The sequence below is a fragment of the Asterias amurensis genome, chromosome 4 (genome assembly GCF_032118995.1).
Source record: "Asterias amurensis chromosome 4, ASM3211899v1".
Taxonomy (NCBI): Eukaryota; Metazoa; Echinodermata; class Asteroidea; order Forcipulatida; family Asteriidae; genus Asterias; species Asterias amurensis.
The window spans coordinates 12,819,829-12,838,270 of NC_092651.1; the positions used below are offsets into that span (position 1 = coordinate 12,819,829).

The 18,442-nt window shown below is 39.1% G+C and overlaps 1 protein-coding gene across 6 annotated transcripts in view; it reads left to right on the forward strand.

Annotated features, from left to right (window-relative positions):
• Window positions 1-18,442, forward strand: part of LOC139936169 (uncharacterized) — a 72,742-nt gene that overhangs the window by 36,315 nt on the left and 17,985 nt on the right. For 2 of the 6 annotated variants that reach the window (XM_071930925.1, XM_071930928.1), the window contains 2 exons: window positions 13,177-13,324; window positions 16,232-17,218. In XM_071930925.1, the coding sequence (XP_071787026.1) occupies window positions 13,267-13,324; window positions 16,232-17,218 (1,045 nt within the window). In that variant the 5' untranslated portion in view covers window positions 13,177-13,266. Of the gene's footprint in view, window positions 1-4,151; window positions 4,253-7,818; window positions 7,943-9,443; window positions 9,583-11,785; window positions 11,949-13,176; window positions 13,325-16,231; window positions 17,219-18,442 lie in introns of those variants that run through there. The other 4 variants (XM_071930927.1, XM_071930926.1, XM_071930929.1 and 1 more) reach the window with 4 other exon arrangements.

Genomic DNA, 18,442 nt, shown 5'->3' on the forward strand with positions numbered 1-18,442 from the left:
AGACAAAGACAGTGACGAAGACACTTTACGAACCTCCAGAAAAAAAGAATAGGGAAGATAGTGACGAAGAAACATTTGAAGACGCATTAGAACATAATGATAATAGTATACACGACGAAGAAGAAATAATGGAAGTAGGTGGGGAAGATGAAGCAGATGCACCTAGAGAACCAAGAAGTGCAGGGGGTAGTGGTGCAGGTGGGGGAGGAGGAGGATCATTGGGACACTTTAATTTTCCAGACAGTTATCAAGAAAGTTATAAGTCAAGGTCACAACAATTACAAATAAACATAGGTCCACAAGTATTTAAACAAGAATTTAGTCACTCAATTGATGAAAATAAAAACCCCGGGTTAAGACAAGTAAGCTTAAGTGGGCACACAACTAATTCTAAACCGTCACATATTCCACAATTTGAATACGAAGGAGGGTGGCATATTTTAGGGATAGATCAATTTCAACAATATATGGATCCATGTGTATGGCAAGAAATGGCAACATTATATGACTGTTGTGAAATAACAGGACTTAAGGTGAAAATGAAAAATTTAAGACAATATATTCATAAACCAGGAAGAGATGTAAATTCAGTAGAAATAGCAACAAGTACAGACACAAGAGTAGAATTTTTCGTAGACAGCAGCGGATCATTTAATATAAAACCAATGACAATATCACCAAACAGAGGGTATAGTGTACATTATCCATTAGAAGACGATGTAAAAACATTACCAACAATATCATCAATGTATTTCCCAGTATCTGACGAAATGGAAACACTAATGCAAACTGCAATGGATGAAATAGGAAAAGAACCAACAGACAAATCATTGTTCTTAGGAGTAAACGATGAAGTAAATTGGAGAGACATAGGATTATTTGAAAGAAAAGCAAGCGGAGAAACATGGGAACATACAATACCATTAAATCAAAAAATTATATTCGGAGGAGACTCATGTAAAGATATAAGAAATGGACATTATAATTATACAAACGCACGAATGGGAATAGATAATACAATAACAAACCACGGGACAGACACAATACCAATAGAATGTGAATCAAGACTAAGAATAGAACATGTATTACAAGCAGACAAAACAGATCCACTAAGCTGTTTCGGATTACAAGCACAAATAGGTAATTACTGGAGGAATAATTCATCAGTAAATTATGATCACTGTGCAAGAGAAAGAATGACACAAATAACCGACAACTACAGACCAATTAATTTTGGTACAAATCAGGTACACATCCAAGCGGAACAAATAAAGTACAACAAACTCATCAAGTATTTACAACAGTACCAGACGGAAACTACAGTTATGAACAAATAGATGAATGTTTATTAATAAAGTAGGTAGAGGAAGGGGCAGGGGGAGGGGGAACGGCACCTTTTATTGATCTGTTGCAGAGGCAGGCATTAGAGCACAAGGGGAGAGGAAGGGGCTCGATAAAAACAGGATTGCCAACGAAATTTCCACATGATTTTCAGGATTCAGCAAACATCAGCTGAATACCAGTAACAAGCAATATGCAACACCATGGAAATTTTGTTGGTAATCCTATTTTTATCAAGGAAGAAATTTCATGCTTAGCAAATTTTTGTGCTTAGCAGCTCTATGAAAGTGGGCCCTGGTTTCTTCCTCTATTAGATATGTTATGCGTAGCTATACTTTACAATATGGATCCTATAATAATTACTGCAAAATTAAAACGCTATTTCATACCAAGTTATGATGAGTGAACCATATGTAAACAACTTAAGCGGTTTCTTAATATTTCCATTTGTTATTACCAAGTTCCTTTCTTGTTATTACCATACAGCATGACATACGTAGCTATACATGGATCATAATGTATTAACGCAACATCAAATCTCTACATCAAATCAAGTTATGACGCGTGAAACCACTCACTAAAAGCGTAAAACTGTAAAAACCACTAAAAGCGTAATCCCCCATTGGTTATAATCACGTTCCTTCCTCTATACTTTTATTATAGATGGCTCAGTGCTGCGGAGCTACACTATTATATACCGTGGATCCTATACTATCGCTAGTATAGCCCCTGCATTTTGAATAACCAAGTTCCTTCCCCCATTACAATTATAAATGTATCGGCAATATCACTCAGTTCTATAACAAAATTAAATTGCATGCAATATCATAATATATAAATCACAAGGGGATTTATAATAAGATCCGGTCTATTGTTTAAAGTCAGGTTCTTTCCTTTCTGTGTTATAAGACAGTTTATAGTTTCAATGTATACTTTTTGTCAAAATAAATACCAAGTTATAAAAACGCATAATAGCAAAGTATAGGCGCATCAATATCAATGAGATGACAATGACTCTTATATGTTTCATCTGAACGGTAAAGATAGCTGAAATATTATGATCAACACAATGTGTAACCAATACGCAAATAACTATATCTAATAGTACAATAAAATATTTACCAATACCCCAATGTGGTGGGTGTGCCTATTACATAAACTGTTTGAACAGAAGATTATTGAATTGCCGAACAACCTTGAAAGGATTAGAGCGATATTGTTTAATCTCTTGATAACATTATCACAATGATTGTCCTATTATCACACTGAATCTGTTGTTGTATTAATTTTTTTGTACCTAGATATCTCGTAGTTAGGAGTTGGTTGTTTTGTGTCTGCAGCTTAAAAAAAATCAAGCCTCAATTTCAGAACAAAATTCTCCATTCTCACAACCATCACAGTTTAAAGTTATGTACGTGCCACTTTTACAATTGACTAATATTTTGTCTAAGTGTCTGGTTTAAAAGTCTGTGTATTTTGAATTTCTATTTGTGCCTATGTGTCCAGTTCAAATTCCGAGTATTTTTAATTTCTGTTTGGGCCACTTTTACTTCTGGATAATATTTTGCCCATGGTACAATACTGTCCAGTTCAGAGTTTGTGTAGTTAAAATCATATGTTTGTGTGCTACTTTTACAACAGGCTGATATTTTGTGCGCTATAGTGTCTAATTTGAAGTGTAAAGTCTGTGTAGAATAGAGTTCAACAATTCGACGCTCCCTACGAAAGTATTCAGTTCAGGAAATGTATCCGTGATTTCCCCCTGCAGTCGTTTCGTTTACCTCGGCCAGTGCAATTATCACCACGGCAGTATAACCATGTAAACTTAATCCCTGAGCGAGTACTAGGTTTCCGATTCCCTAACAAAATTCGCCATCTTGGGAATCGTAAAAAAGAAAGAAAGAAAACAAGCTGCATCAGTGCATCGTGTATTTCCCTCAGGGCTCGTTCTTGAGTCCTTATGATTTCCACGCGATGTCATAACATCCATGCCTCGTACTTTTTTCCCGGAGTGCTTGGGGTGGGGGGGGGGGGGGGGGTGAGTGAAAACCGACGACTAAGTCCAGTTGGGAAAAGTGGTGGCTGTAACATTGTTTGCAGTATAAAACAAATTCGATTTCATTTTGATTGCTGTGTGTTGTATATCACTAGGGTTTGTGGATTAGTTTGGTGTGGAGTGATAGATGTGAAGTGATATAAGCTAGGGGTCGTTGTCTCTTCATACTGATGCAGTACAAAAAAACACTGATATAGAAGATCAATGTGAATATGCTACCTTTAAAGGTACTGGACATAATCGTAATTACTCAAAATAAGGGTTTTTAGCATTATACAAACGTACTTGATATAAGGCCATATAATAATTGTATCATAATATACAACATCTTTGTGGCTATTTTAAAGCTGTTAACGTCATTTAATAATTATTCTAGTTGTGTTTGGGAATTCTAACTTTAAAGATGATATACATTTCTCATGTTTCGGATGGATTAACCTTGTTGAAATGTTTGGTTAATTAAATATTTAATCACAATGAAGCTACACGAGCTGGTAGTTTGATCCACCACGGCTGAATTTTGGAGCACAACTTTATGTACACAGTTATATAGGTAGAGTGGCCAATGTTGGACTTTACTCCCCAATCTACTTCAACATGATGTAGTGCAACCCCAAATGCACACTGATCATTCTTCACCAGTGATGGAATACACTCGAGTGACGTTGAACTTCTCCCCCGTGTATTGTTCAGTTTGGTCGGCATCCATTACTGGTATCGCAACCCGACGATAATTATTTCTACCGAATGTTCCGTTTCGACTCTTCGGGTTGCTTTATTTCATCTGCCCAGTAGGCCTGCTACTACTTTGTAAATTAATTATGACTGATTGTAGAGTGGATGAAGAGAACAAAGGTTAGTCGATTTCCACTTTTGGTGGTTTTTAATTAAAGTTGCCGGCCGGATTTGTTTAATTGATTGGAATTCACATAGGGTAAGGAATTGCTCTTTGGTATTCCAAAGGTAAAGTTATCACGGATGGATTCGTCATTGTAATGGTGTGTCATTGTGAATCGGTTCTGTTGAGTGTGCTTGGTTAACTCAAATGCACTTTTCCTGTATTAAGTGATGCTGTTTACTTGTTGGGGCATACCACTACAGTAGAAGGTAATGTGTAACGTATTGCCTATTTTCGTATGTGGGATTGTTGAGGTGTTAAGACAAAAAGTATCAATCTTTTTTAGTAAAGATAATTATTTGGATGGAAATATATCAATTAATTGATATACTGGGCTCGACTTCACAAAAAAAGCTTTAAGATTTATCTTAACTGCTAACTCTTAATGGCTAAGCAATTGTGAAGCCACATTATAAATAACCATGGTTACAAATACTAACAACTCATCTTAAGATGAATTTAAGTCACTGTGTGCCATCGGCCCCTGTTATTTGTTGTAACCATATCGTTGACTCACTATAAAAGTTGTCATTAAAAGACGGATATGACCGATTGACCTTAAATGTGCATACAATGTACCATTAATTTTTATTGATGTACAGTTTGGCATTGTCAGTTGCTGGTATGAAGTTATTGGTAGTGAGTGGTTGCCTTTAAGCGAAGTATGTGTGATTCAATATCGCAAAACATAGCATATTTATATCGGAGTCTAAACTTCTATAGTAAATAATTAACTGAATGATAACGCCACAGAACATGAGCAAAATAAGGAACTACCAAAAATACTACATGAATCTCGATCAATCAAGTTGCTTCCGTTTCGACTAAATAAATGTAAATAAACATTTTAACTAGTGTACTACAAATTTGGCAATGTACTATGTGCTGTATTCCAAGATGACCAGTCAAAGCATCCAAGACCCCTGACTGATGACGTCACACTTTCTTGTTGTACCGTATTTCTTGTACTGCACTATCGTGTTGTGCTGCATTTCTGACAGTTGCCAGCTACCTAATGGTTTCCCAGTTCTCTGCAAAGTTGTAAGAACGAACTGTGACATCATCAGTACTTAGGTCTATTACTTTTAATCCATTGGAATGTATAACAATTTAATTAAATATGAAATCGGCGGCCGAGCAAACCTTTAGGCTTAAGAAAAGGCTAACAGTCTGGTCCCATTTGTTTTTAATTGATTGTCGTGATTGGTATCGCATACGTGGTACCAGACACAGACAGCAGAATGTTTTGTGTGTGAAGTACTATACAGTACTGACACTAATGTGTGTGGAGTTATAAGTAGGCCAGCTGAAACCATTCTTTGATACATACAGTAAATAATAATTGTTATCAACACAGTGGGGTTGAAACCTCCCTATCTGATATTACAAAGCACACACAATGAAACTGCCTTTTGCTAATGATGTTTTTATCTCATATATTTAGGACAAGACAAACACGTGGCTGTAGATAGCCTGATTTGTCGTAAGGCATAAATTACATAGACCAATCTAATAGTCTTATATCAATATATATTTAAGGAATAGTTTGATTGTGATGTGGTTGCTGAGTGAGGTGGGAAATGGCGTGCTAATTAGACGGGGTTCTGTAACTTGATAGTGGTATCGATGTTGTGTGTGTAAGGAGCGTGTAGTACCAGTTTGTGGTTTTTGTGTTTGAGAATAAGCCATGTTGACAAATCAGCCATAACATGTTCTTAATTACATGCACGCTACGCTATATTGGAATTGAGTGGCTTTGGATACCGCTATGGATTTACTGGCTACAACGTGGCAAGCATTTACAGACGCAGTGATCTGTCCGGAGCCGCAGCCGGAAGCCATTAAATAATTTTGTCAACTTATCGAAAACGGAGATTTCCCAGCGTTGTTCATGTCACAAATGCTACCGATTAAACACCGAACAACACATTTCTTGGACTATTCAAGGCTGGTATACTGTTGGTAAGACCAGTGTCCTCACTTGGTGACAACATATTCATACAATAGCAAAGCTGTGAAAATTTGGGCGTAATTGGACATCATAGTGAAAGAGAAGAAACACACCTGTTGCAAAGAGTTGTGTGCTGTCACGTGCATGAGAACTGAGGCTGTTCTCATATTCAAAGTGTAGAGTGAAAATGACATCTTTCTCTAAACACACTACTACAATAATGGGGTCGTTTCTCACAATGATCTAACAGCTCTCCAGCTTTAATGGTTATTAAAGCAGAGTAATTACCAAAAGGGGATCCTGCCTTTAAATATATATAATAATATAAACAAAAAAATAAGGAAATAATAATATAATAATAATAATATCGAAGTCTTATATAGCGCACGTATCTACCAAACAAGGTACTCAAGGTGCTGAGTATATACAAACTTTCAGAAAGATAGGTTATTGCAGTGATGAATTTTTGAGACCCAATTATTTAGCACAGTTTGTAAGGGTTTACAAGGTGCTACGGCGCATACGGCAGCCAAAGCCAGGAACACCGGGGCGAACCCCTTCTCTTTTCGAAAAGTGCACTGGGTTCTTTTACATGCGTTACACAACACATGGGACCAACGGCTTTACGTCCCATCCGAAGGACGAAGTAATGGTTAAGTGTCTTGCTTAAGGACACAAGTGTCACGGCTGGGGATTCGAACCCCCTTTTGAACGAGTAAAGATTAATAAATATCGACGATTTCGAAATTAGGGTATAGCTTCAAGATATCATACCTAATATAATAAATTCTAGACATGATTCAATTGAACTTTAAACTATCTTTTTCGGGTTGACTGCACTAAAGCATGTTCTTCTTTGCTGAATGGTATAGCAAGATCTTCATTTGTTGCTAGTTGATAGTTTACATTAATCAATGCCAGGTTTATAATTGGTTTTATAAGTTGTATGAAACATCTTTCAATGATTCGAGTACTTTAAAGATCATGGCTGTTCGTTGGGCAACAAAACTACATGAGCTGAAAAAATGCTTTTGTGTTTTAGTAATCCCTCACATGCAGCTGAAGTATTATTATGCTTTATGAATCAGAAGAAAACATTCAAATACCAGAATTTCTAGGGTAAAAATGGTGACCCGTGGTGGCATTGTTGGTACAGCAAAGGGTTCAGAATGGAAAGGCAGCCTGGCCCGGGTCTGGCTTTGGGGGGTTTGTGGAGCGTAACCAGGTTCTCGACCGGGATTTCTTTTCAGCTGGTGGTGTCCCAACAGACACCCTAGGGGACAATACTCAATCTGAGGTTTGACAAAACTCAAAGGGACTGGATAACGAACAAATACTGTTGTTGAGGCTTATAATATAGTGTGAAGAGAAAAAAACACCCCAAGTTCATTCTCTCGCTGTTGTTTGTAAGTGTCGTGTACTCTGTATACACTCTATAAGCGCTGTATTCAGGTACACACTCACAGCCAATTCACTGTGTTTTTATGTAGGGTTCGAACTTTGAACTTTATTTTTTCATCTCTTCCTTTGCTCGTGTATTGACTCACAAACCAGTGCACAAACATTTTCGTGTTATGATTGACTTGTGGGATTATAGCATACCAGCTTGCATGGTAGAACTATTACTGGCACGACAAGCTAGCAGAGTAAAACTCCCAGTTTTCGAATCGTGTAAAGTCAGTGGAAGTTGTCTCAGGTAAGTGGAGTTTATAAGGTTTCTTCTATAGATGAGTTAGTTGGATCTGGAACTAATCATTTGGGCTGGAAGTTGTTTTTTATATAAAGCCTAGCTGTGCTGTGACATGATGGTGAATGATTGATCACCAGTCATGGTCCAATGGCTCATTGCACGTTATATTCACGATCACCAGCGGAACTTGTAAATGGGTCTTTGAATACCCACACACGACGAAGTAACATCTCAAACTTCGTCTGTAGCTCCCTGGTCTAAACTTGTTAATCAGTCTGCGTTACCTCGAATTAAACCATGGTAAGTTTGTTCAAAGAGCAAGTTATACTGCTCATGCTTTGTTTTATATCTTTGTATTTAAACTATATGATTTGGTTTGATTGAAACCTTCCACATGTTAATGTGGGGAAGGAACTTAAAAGTAATGGACACGTGGTAGTTTTATGGAAGTTCTTATGGAAGTTCTAGCGATTAGATATCCGTATAGATATAGAATAGTTCCAAGTTCGCAATATTATTATTGCGAACTGGATTATTTGTACCAATGGTTATGAGCGTCAGTCACTATCACGAGGTAGTATATTTAAACTGAAAAGTTGGGTATTGATAACATTTGTAACTATAACTGGTGACATTGTAACTGGTCAACAGGTTGTTGAAGTTACTGATAAGAAGTTAACAGATTCGTTCCTTTTCATTTATGTATGTATTTTTTTAGCGTCCGTGGTAAATCGCTCGATAATCATTGACATTGTGCTTATACGATATATGTATATACATTAATATTGTTGGGATGTTTTATGTGTATCAACAAATTTCTTTCGTGAAACCTCTGCAAAAATTCAAGTTTATTTCCAATATGTGTTCTGAATCAGTTTGGTACTATAAATACTCATTTAGTTTTTTTCTTAAATACAGCAAGACGAATTTTATCAACATTAAAACTTTCATACATCATCTGAAATAATGTTTGTTTTTGTAAAATAGTTTACTAGTCAACTCAGTCTGCATGCTTGCATAGACCTTGGGAACTCCAAGCACGTAACTCCAGGTAGAATTGTTATTACACAATCGATTATACAATAGATCAGACAGGTTCTCAGGCTAGCCGTGTTTCTAAACAGCGCTAGTCCCGGAACAAGGACTCCTAGAGAGTGTGTAGGATTCAACCTGTCAATATTGTCTCCTTTGATCCCAGCTATTCAGCAACAATCACTCACCCGTGAGAACCATCTCTTTTAGACTGGCCCCAACCTTGGATGGGTCTCTCCTTGTTGATTTTCTACCCGGGAAGCCTCGAACTTCTCTTACAGAGAATTGTTGTTTTGGAGGAATGTTCACTCGATTGAAACAAATGATGTTGATGTCTTCCTGTATGTTCATATGAAGCTACTTTTTGTTGTGGTTCACTGTTAACAATTTTCTGTATAATAGAATACAGTTATTGAACGGACACCATATACTGTGAAAGTCTACAAATGTGCAGTTTTAGGGAAACAAACATTTTGACATAGACGACCACTTGCATGGAAACTCCCTACGTGATTCATGTACTGCCTCAATTGTCTACGACACGAGTTGTGATGTAGGTGAAAGTTTTTACAAGGAACCATGGACACTACACAATTATTGTGTTGTCACACAAGGTAAATTTTGTATTTTTTTTAGCAGGGGACCCTTGCTAAACTGCTTTCGTGTGAAGAGTGGCTCAATCTTTTAAAGCCATCCAATTTCTCCATTTTAGACCAAATGGAAAAGTTAGGGATACAAAGTGAAAACCTTCATGGTGTGGCATAATGTTAGTATTTCTGTCGGTCAACAACCGGTAAATTTGTTGTTCAAATAGTTACCACTCTTCAAGCAAACCAACAGGTTTTGAGTGACTTTAATAAGCCCACTCTGTCACACAATTGCTTTCTTAAAGAAGTGGAGCATTGTCTTTGAGGTTGCCGAAGAAGTTTGACATTTGGATCAGTGTGGAGGTTTCACTCCATCATTTCCAAAACTGTAATGTAGCAAGTGGACCAAATTGGTGTTTGCTAGCACCCACTTCGCATAGCGATGCACCGGTCCTATGTTTGCCGTTCTTCTGTCCGCGGAAGGCGGGGCAAACATTAAGTGTTTGGTCTTGAGGTGGGACCGTTGGCAACATCACTGGGGTTGTTAAACACAGCGTGAGTTCATGTAGGCCTGCTAAGGACACGGGCTCATTATTCGTTGACTGGGGGCACTTTGAGATGGGAAATTTCGTCGAAGGAACTATGGAGTGTGAATGCTAGCCTAGGAAACAGCATGGCCCTTGACTGACAGTTCCTTGCTATATGGACTGACATACACCAATAGCAGGCAAGCACACGTGTACCACAGTGTACCACAAACGTATCGATTCTACTATTTCATTTTGCAGTATGAAAACGATCAGTGACATTTATTGTAGTGTGGCAACAGAAAACAACATGGCCCTGGACTGATGTACACCAGAGCAGGCAAGCTCACGTGTACCACAATTTCATGTTGTACTATAAAAACGACCAGTGACACATAGTGGCATTCCCTGGACTGGGGGCACTTTGAGATGGGCATTGTGGAAGGAACTTAAATGGAGTGTAACAGCTGAACGCTAGCATTGGCAGAAAACAGCTGGAGTGACATACACCATAACAGGCAAGCACACGTGTACCACAGTATACCACAAACGTATCAATATAACAGTTTCATTTTGTAGTACATGTTATAGTTGCAAAACAGTAAACAGCATGGCCCTGGACTGACATACACCATAGCAGGCAAGCACACGTGTACCACAGTATACCACAATCGTATCAATGTAACATTTCCAGGCACTTCCACAGCTACCTAGCAATAGCATAGATTTTCTGTAACCCTGAATTCTAACAACTTCAAATAGAAGTCTGCCCTGCCTATAGTCATTGCACGTACTTGTATACCAATCAATATTTTCAATTAAGCAAATTGAACGACCTTCCCCCCTCTTCAAACTGCGGAGATATTTGGGGATAGGCCTATATCATCTGTATTTTACTGAAGTTTGGTAAAAAGTTAACCGAGTGTTTGACTATGGCCCAGACCAGCTGTGTGGACATCACCAAGCAAACAGTAGCCATGGGTAGTTGATGAGTGGCATCGTTAACATAATCAGTGAACTTTAGCAGATCGGATCCATTCTATTATCTGACCGTTATGTGATGATAACCTATAGAAAGGTGAATCCCATGCTTGTGTGGCGCTTGTCAAAGAATGATTATTTATGGATTTGAGTCAGGAAGGGTCAAAAATGTGATCTTAAGTTGACCTCTCTTGAATGGCCTAAACTTATGAAGATTATTTCGTTACGTTAAAGGCGCGTATTGGTTTTTTCTTCACTCATCTTAAACTAATAATAGTGTAATAGAGTTTGTTGTTTATAATCAATAATTTCTGGATCAATATGGTTAAGCCCGTGTCTATTGACAAAGAGATAACTTATGTGTACAGTGGATGTAATACAAGGGTCAAATGGTTATGGTATGGCGACCCATAGGGGCATGATGGTTACAACTTCATCAACTTCCTACACGAGTTATGTCATACATGACTAAAACCCCTTTCACAAAAAGGCAATTTGGCAAGGGTCCATTGCTTAATTGTAGCAAGGTTATACAATTTTACAAAATGTACCTTGTGTGAAAGGACAACCATTTTGACTACTCTCCAAGTTCTCTTGTCAAACATTGCTTAAATTTTACAACCATGCTAAAATTCAGCAAGGGACCCCAGTTAAATTGCTGGCGTGTGAAGCACATTACTTATCACCAGTCTTGTTTATATGGATGTATACCAATTCATTAGGTGGCATTTTGCAGACCCCAAGTCTCATCGATTGCATTCTATACGGATCAAGGCACGTCTCTTACATCGAAAGGAACACTCACTCTGACATGGTCTAGTACTGGTCAATACGATGAAGACCTTCGTAAGAGCCTAACTGATAGATGCATCAATCTGCCGAAGAGTAAGTTCGATGTGCTATGGGTTTAGCAAAGTAACTCTAGGAACTCCAAAAACAACATTGAACACATGTTGTCTCATGGGCGCTTTTATAGGGCAGACAAGTTCACTGGTTTGGTGTTTTTACTTGTACGGTGGATGAACTGCTTATACTACACTTGTTTGATGCACAGTTGTTTACTGAATGTTTTATTGCACACAAAAAGTTAATGGCCTGACGCTTCGACCCTAGCAGAGTCTTTCTCGAAGGCTAAAATGTATTCAGCTATAATAGATGTTAAATTTGCATCGGGGATAAAGAATATTAATTTTGGTTTATGTTTTATTAGCTGAACTTTCAAGCGAGGTGTACCATCATTATGTAGTGTGGGTGAAATTCGTACTATACTTGGTTTAAGCATGGTTTAAGCATGAAGCAATAAACTGGTTTAAGTGTGTAGTGATTTACTGACATATTTTAGCTTGACTTTCAAGCGAGGTAACCCGTGGATGAACTTTGTACTACATAAGTTGGTGTACGTAGTGGTTTCCTGGAATGTTTTATTAGCTGAACTTTCAGGCGAGGTATACCATGAATGAACTTCAAACTAAACTTGGTTCAAGTGTGTAATGATTTACTGACATATTTTTAGCTGAACTTTCAAGCGAGGTAAATGTATACCATGGATAAACTTCGTACTATAATGGTTGGTGTATGTAGTCGTTTTACTGAAATGTTTTAGCTGAACTTTCAAGCATGGTATACCATGGATACATTTCGTACTGCGTTTGGTTTGAAGTGTGGTCTTTTACAGACACGTTTAGCTGAACTTTCAAGCGAGGTTTAAACTGTACCCCAGGTCAACTTGGAAATGGAACTTGGTGATATTTTAGCTTGGGAATATTTATCTACCAACCTCGATATCGTAATTCGTGTCTGTGTCAGCAGTAAGCATTAAAAGTTGAATAAAGTGGTTTGGTCGATGGCATAACTCTTGAGGTTAATTGTATTTTTGGTTGGGGCAACTTCAAAATGAAATTGCTAAGCTGAATGTTTGGGAACAAGATTGGCTTTGGTGAATAGTTTAGTGGACAGTTTGACTTTAGAAGTGTACCCAGACTCTCTGTTTTGTTCCCTCACAGCCTATAGCTGTGGGCTAGACGCTGCCATTCAACCCCAAAGCACCGTTAAGTAGCATATTGGACAATAACTGTAATATTGATTGGTTTGTATACTTTCATCTTACCATCAGGGACATGAGGTTTGACGCTGCTACACTATGAGGACTAATATGACTACTGGTTGTAGTAAATAAACAGTAGGCCGCAGTAACGGCATCAACATGCCGCTAGGACCTCGGCAGTGGAGGACTGCGTGGTATATGGCCGTTATTTTATCAGGTAAGTTATTAATTACAGATTCTGAAACACCATATTTCTCATAAATTTATGGCTGATTTGTTCAAAGTTAAGTTTCACTTTTCCCCCTTGAAAAACCAAAGAAGGGGAATGAAGTTTTACTCTTCCAATAACCACTGATGTGCCATCCCTATGATATGTTTCTTGAAAAACAATTGGAATGAATGTAATCTTCTAATAACCAATGATGTACCATCCCTTTGTGATGTTTTTCTTGAAAGAAGGGGATTGTAATTCTTCTATCAATGATTTACCATCCATTTATGATATGGTTCTTGAAGACTAGAGGATTGGAATAAATGTACTCTTCCAAATACCGACGATGGTCCATTCCTTTATGACATGTCTTTGAAAACTAGAGGGTTGGAATTCATGTACTCTTCCAACAACCAGTGGCGTACCATTCCTTTATGATATGTTTCTAAACACTAGACGACTGGAATGATGAATGTACATTAACCAATGATGCATCATCCTTTTATGATATGTTTCTTGAAAAACAGAGGATTGGAATGAATGTTCTCTTCCAAAAACAGATGTGACCCTTTATGGTATTTTTCTATGACGTTAAAACTGATTTACATCAAGGATTCCATTGTTTAGCACATCTTGTATTTTATAACACGATAGTATTTTAAAACTAGATTGTATAAATATAGAAATAAGTGCCACTTAATCGAGACATGTGATAAGCCATATAAAGTACCTTACAACAAAATCCATATCCAGGTACAAACGAGTGGTATAAGAACGAAGCACTATTCAATACCCAGAATATGCAGGTATTCAACACCTTCAAAATGGTGTATAGAATTCGGCAGTCACTGCGCTTTATCCGTCTGACCTCCCTAACCTGTGTTATTCTCACTCCGAGCTTTCCAGCCCCAACTCGGCCTCCTGATACATGTAACCTCATTGTTCGGGGCTTGGAACTGAGACTTTGAGAATAGAAGTTGAGAAGTAAACTTGGATATTGTTAACTGTAAGGGCATTGGGTAGTCAAAAGTTAATGTTAATTTGAACTGATGGTATCTTTGTGTGATGGGTCTAGTCTTGCTACACTATCGGTACCGTTGGAAAATATGTTTTGCCCGAGGGGCTAAAATTGCATTGGTTACTACGATTTGGTTTATGCTTTACGTTTTATGCTGCATACAATTGGACCATGTTCAGAGCACAGGTTCATAGAGCTGCTTAAACAGAAAATAAAACATCCCTGCTTAGCACTCATGAGCAGGATACCAGTCACAAACTGTACATGTGACAGTGTAATTTGGTTGGAAACCTTATGCATCTAAGCATTGTTTTGTTTGGCTTACTTTTGTGCTCGTGCAGCTCTATGCGATAGGGCCCCGAGGCAAATTGTCCAAACTTGCTTGATATACAAACGTTTGACAAAATACTGACGAATATTCCTTAGTCATCCAAACCCTAAACAAGCATGTTTGATTGCGGTGGATACATTGCTTCTCACTGGCCTTGCTTGTCCAACATTGTGTGTCAATAGAACACAAACTTTTCCTATGAGTAAATCGGCCTTGTGACGTCCTGGATCCATTTGGAGCACGCCACGTAACATGTGCCGAAAAAAGACGCGGCGTCATAGGTCGGCACTCTTCTATTTTCATGGGGTTTGCTTAATACGTTGTTTACTACTAATATAGTCACTCTATATCCAGCACTCGAGACAACCAGAAAGATATTTTACCGTATTATACAAAACTAAAACAACAAAAACAGCACCGCCACAAAAAAAAGAGAAAGAAAAAATCCACATTGACAACAACAATAAGCAGGACAGTTCTTTTCAGAAATAATTAGTCTACCGAAATATACTTAACTGCAGTAGGAGACATAGCAAGGCAAGTTCTCAAGAACCATTTGACACAGCAAAGCATGCACACAAAAACAACATTCAACCAAGCAAAAAAAAAAAACCATGAGTAACATACTCATAAAGTGAAACATTTGAAAGATATATTGACTGCTCATTTCCTTCATTAAACCAACATTCCCTTATGAATTATGTTGATACAAGTTTGAAACTTTTAAACAAAGCATTTTGAAGCGTGCACGACCCTTTTCACGTAGCAGTGGTCACAAACATCACATCAAAACAGTGACTCACTACAATTACAAAGCCTTGTGCGTCAAAGGATGTTGATACTATTTGTAGATCAAAGTTTTGCCCAAGAATGGCATAAACCCCTATTCACTGTGAATGAAAACTACAACAACTACCCAAACCCTTTAAACCAAATATTCCGCGCTGACTGGGAAAAAATGCGTGAATGAGAAACTCGATTCGGTAGTTCAAAAACAAACACAACACAATTTAGTCATTGGGGCATATTCAGTCTTCTCAATCGGCATTAGTGTCACTAAGACAACCGCAAATGGCTTGACAATTCTCGACTGATCAACTCCTAAAACACACAGTCCCAGCCGAGACAGCAATTCTAGCCGCATTCCGTGTGCAACAAACCAATTCATCACTGACACGTGCGTTAACGAGGCGCGTAAAATGGAACAGTTTCCAAAGACACGTGCTTGAAGAGCGGCGTGATTACGGTGCGCGGGACGTTCGCCATTATGGTTGGTTTGAAAACATGTGGCGACAAACCAATGGAACCCTAAACCTCTACATTGGGTGGTTGAATACTGTTAAGTTTACACTCAGGAAGTTAGTTACATTCGTAAACAAGAAAAGATGGATTACTTTTCTGGTTAGTAGGTCTGAGCATGCGCACGTAACCGAGAACAATGGATTAACCTGGTAAGTCTGCTGCCACCTAGCGTCCCAAAAGTCCCCCATTGTTTAAATTTCGCTTAGTTACACAAGGTGTATTTATTCGAAAATGTACTACAAGTGTTGTATTTTCTTGTTAGTCATCAGATATGGAAACTGTGCTCGTCGGTACAAGCTCTGGGTGACAGTTGACCACGTGGCCCTGAGCGGTGACGTACTGGTTGAGTACCAGCAACCAAGAGAAGGACTCTTATCTAATGGAGTTCTACAGCTGTATGATTTATCCAACACAGAACCAAGGACCGAGACCAGTCTACCGGGGCAGACAAATGGAAATGTAAGCTTTGTATGTAGCTACTTCGACCATGCTGGGGAGTTCGTGGTTAGAATGTTGCAGGCGAGTGGAGGGGACATCGTGACGACCAGCCCGGTCATCCAGGTCACCTGGCCCCAGACCACGCTCCAGGCCCCGTCGACCCTGGAAGCCCAAGTCAGCGCTATAGCGGTCACAGTGACGACCACAGGAAACCTGTGCCTGGATATGCAGCACAATCGCTATGAGAATTCAGTAGTGCTACTTTATCTCGACGGAAACCGGACGTTAGGGAGTTCCGAGTCGGCAAACTTTGGCCACGGCACCGTTGTTGTCGAACGAGAGACTGGGTACCATACCACTCTCTTGTTGGAGCAGTTTGAGTGCGACTTTGTAGACAGGGCAGGGGTGTACTCCTTCATATTCTGCTCGAGTTACCGTAGGAGTATTCTGGGTACCATTCAACCGATCGACGTGAGTTGGAGTGATAGTTACGACGTGACGTTCCCCAGAGCGACAATATTTCCTTGCCCGAGTACTTCACACGTTGAAGTAAGTTTTGACGCGCCCACTTGCCATGGGGATAGAGACAAGATAAGGATGTACGCTGAGAGAGGGCGTTTTGAACTGAAGCCGACCACTGCCTTGGAATATATTACCGAAGTGACGGTGTATGGGACCTCGGTGTCGTTCGACTGCAACCACTTCTCGCGGGATTTTGCGGGATTTTGCTTTGTGTACGTCAGCACCGCGAGAAGTGGGGCGGTTGACGCGCATACAGATAGGATACTTTGCATTCCCGTTGACGAACTAGGTAAGCCCTTATTTCAATCAAATACTCCCCGATTTGGGTCTCATAATGCCCCGATGGGAGGTTATTATGATAAAACTGTATCCCACTTGAGGGAGTTAAAAATTATACTGTTACATAAAGATCACTGATGTAGAACAGCTAAAAACCTGCATTGAGGCTATGAGAATGAGAGGTTTCAGACAGGTGTACTACCATCTTAACTGGCGTATATGCGTAAATCTTTATGAAGTTCATGTTACAGTCCATAACTTCGCCTGTCAACTTGTTTTATGGATTCTAACCATAACAAAAGTATAATTAACCTTTTTGCATTGTACAGAATCGAACCAAATTAATCATGTTGCCTCTCAATTGATGCAAGATGACTACATATGTCTTACAGATGTGTGTGCATTTATACACACCAATGGAACATTTACGATTTCTCCCAACCTGGTTTGACAGGTTTGGAATATCTCCCGCCAGATTCTCGTCCGGATCTATGTCCATCAATCAGAACCTTGCTTTCATCAGCCATCTGCTGTTATATAAAGTTCAATCTAGTTCAGGCCTGATACTTCACCGCGGAGGCAACGAAGGCGATTGCCTCCATGCCCCATGTCATTGCCCTGGTGCCTTTGCTTGAAATGCTCCAGTAGAAATTTACAATCTTCTCTAAGGGTGTCCTTTCCCAAGGAGAACATTCCTTGGTCGGTGCCCTTGCATTTTCAAAAACGAAGCAAACTAGCCTGATACAATTTGATAAGAAGAAGACGAATAAAACGGGGGGGGGGGGGGACACATATTGAAAACGCTTTAGCTCTGATCGAGTCCAATATAAGTTCGCCTTGCGGTCACACACACAGCATCCACAGTAAAGTGTTTCACTTTCAGAGGGAATTTCCTCCGTGTTTCTCCCCCGGGGGATTTGAGCTTTGCTACCCATGGTTTACCGGGAGCTGATGGGACTGAGCTTTGAGCGAGTCACGTTCCACTAACGAGGCCCATATAAAGCAGGTGTACTGACAGAAAATACTCTTTAATTTCAAAACCTCGTCGTTTATTCACCGTGATTTATTTTATATTCTTATGCTGTGTGTGTGTGTGTGTTCGCCAACTCGTCAGGCGCCTTCCGTCGTCTCGAGGTGCGCTTTTCAAAATCAACTCATTCTCGATCTCTCTCTTCGGTTTCGGGTGGCATCAAACGAAATCCGGACTGTGCTATGAGATGCATGATGTCTTTCT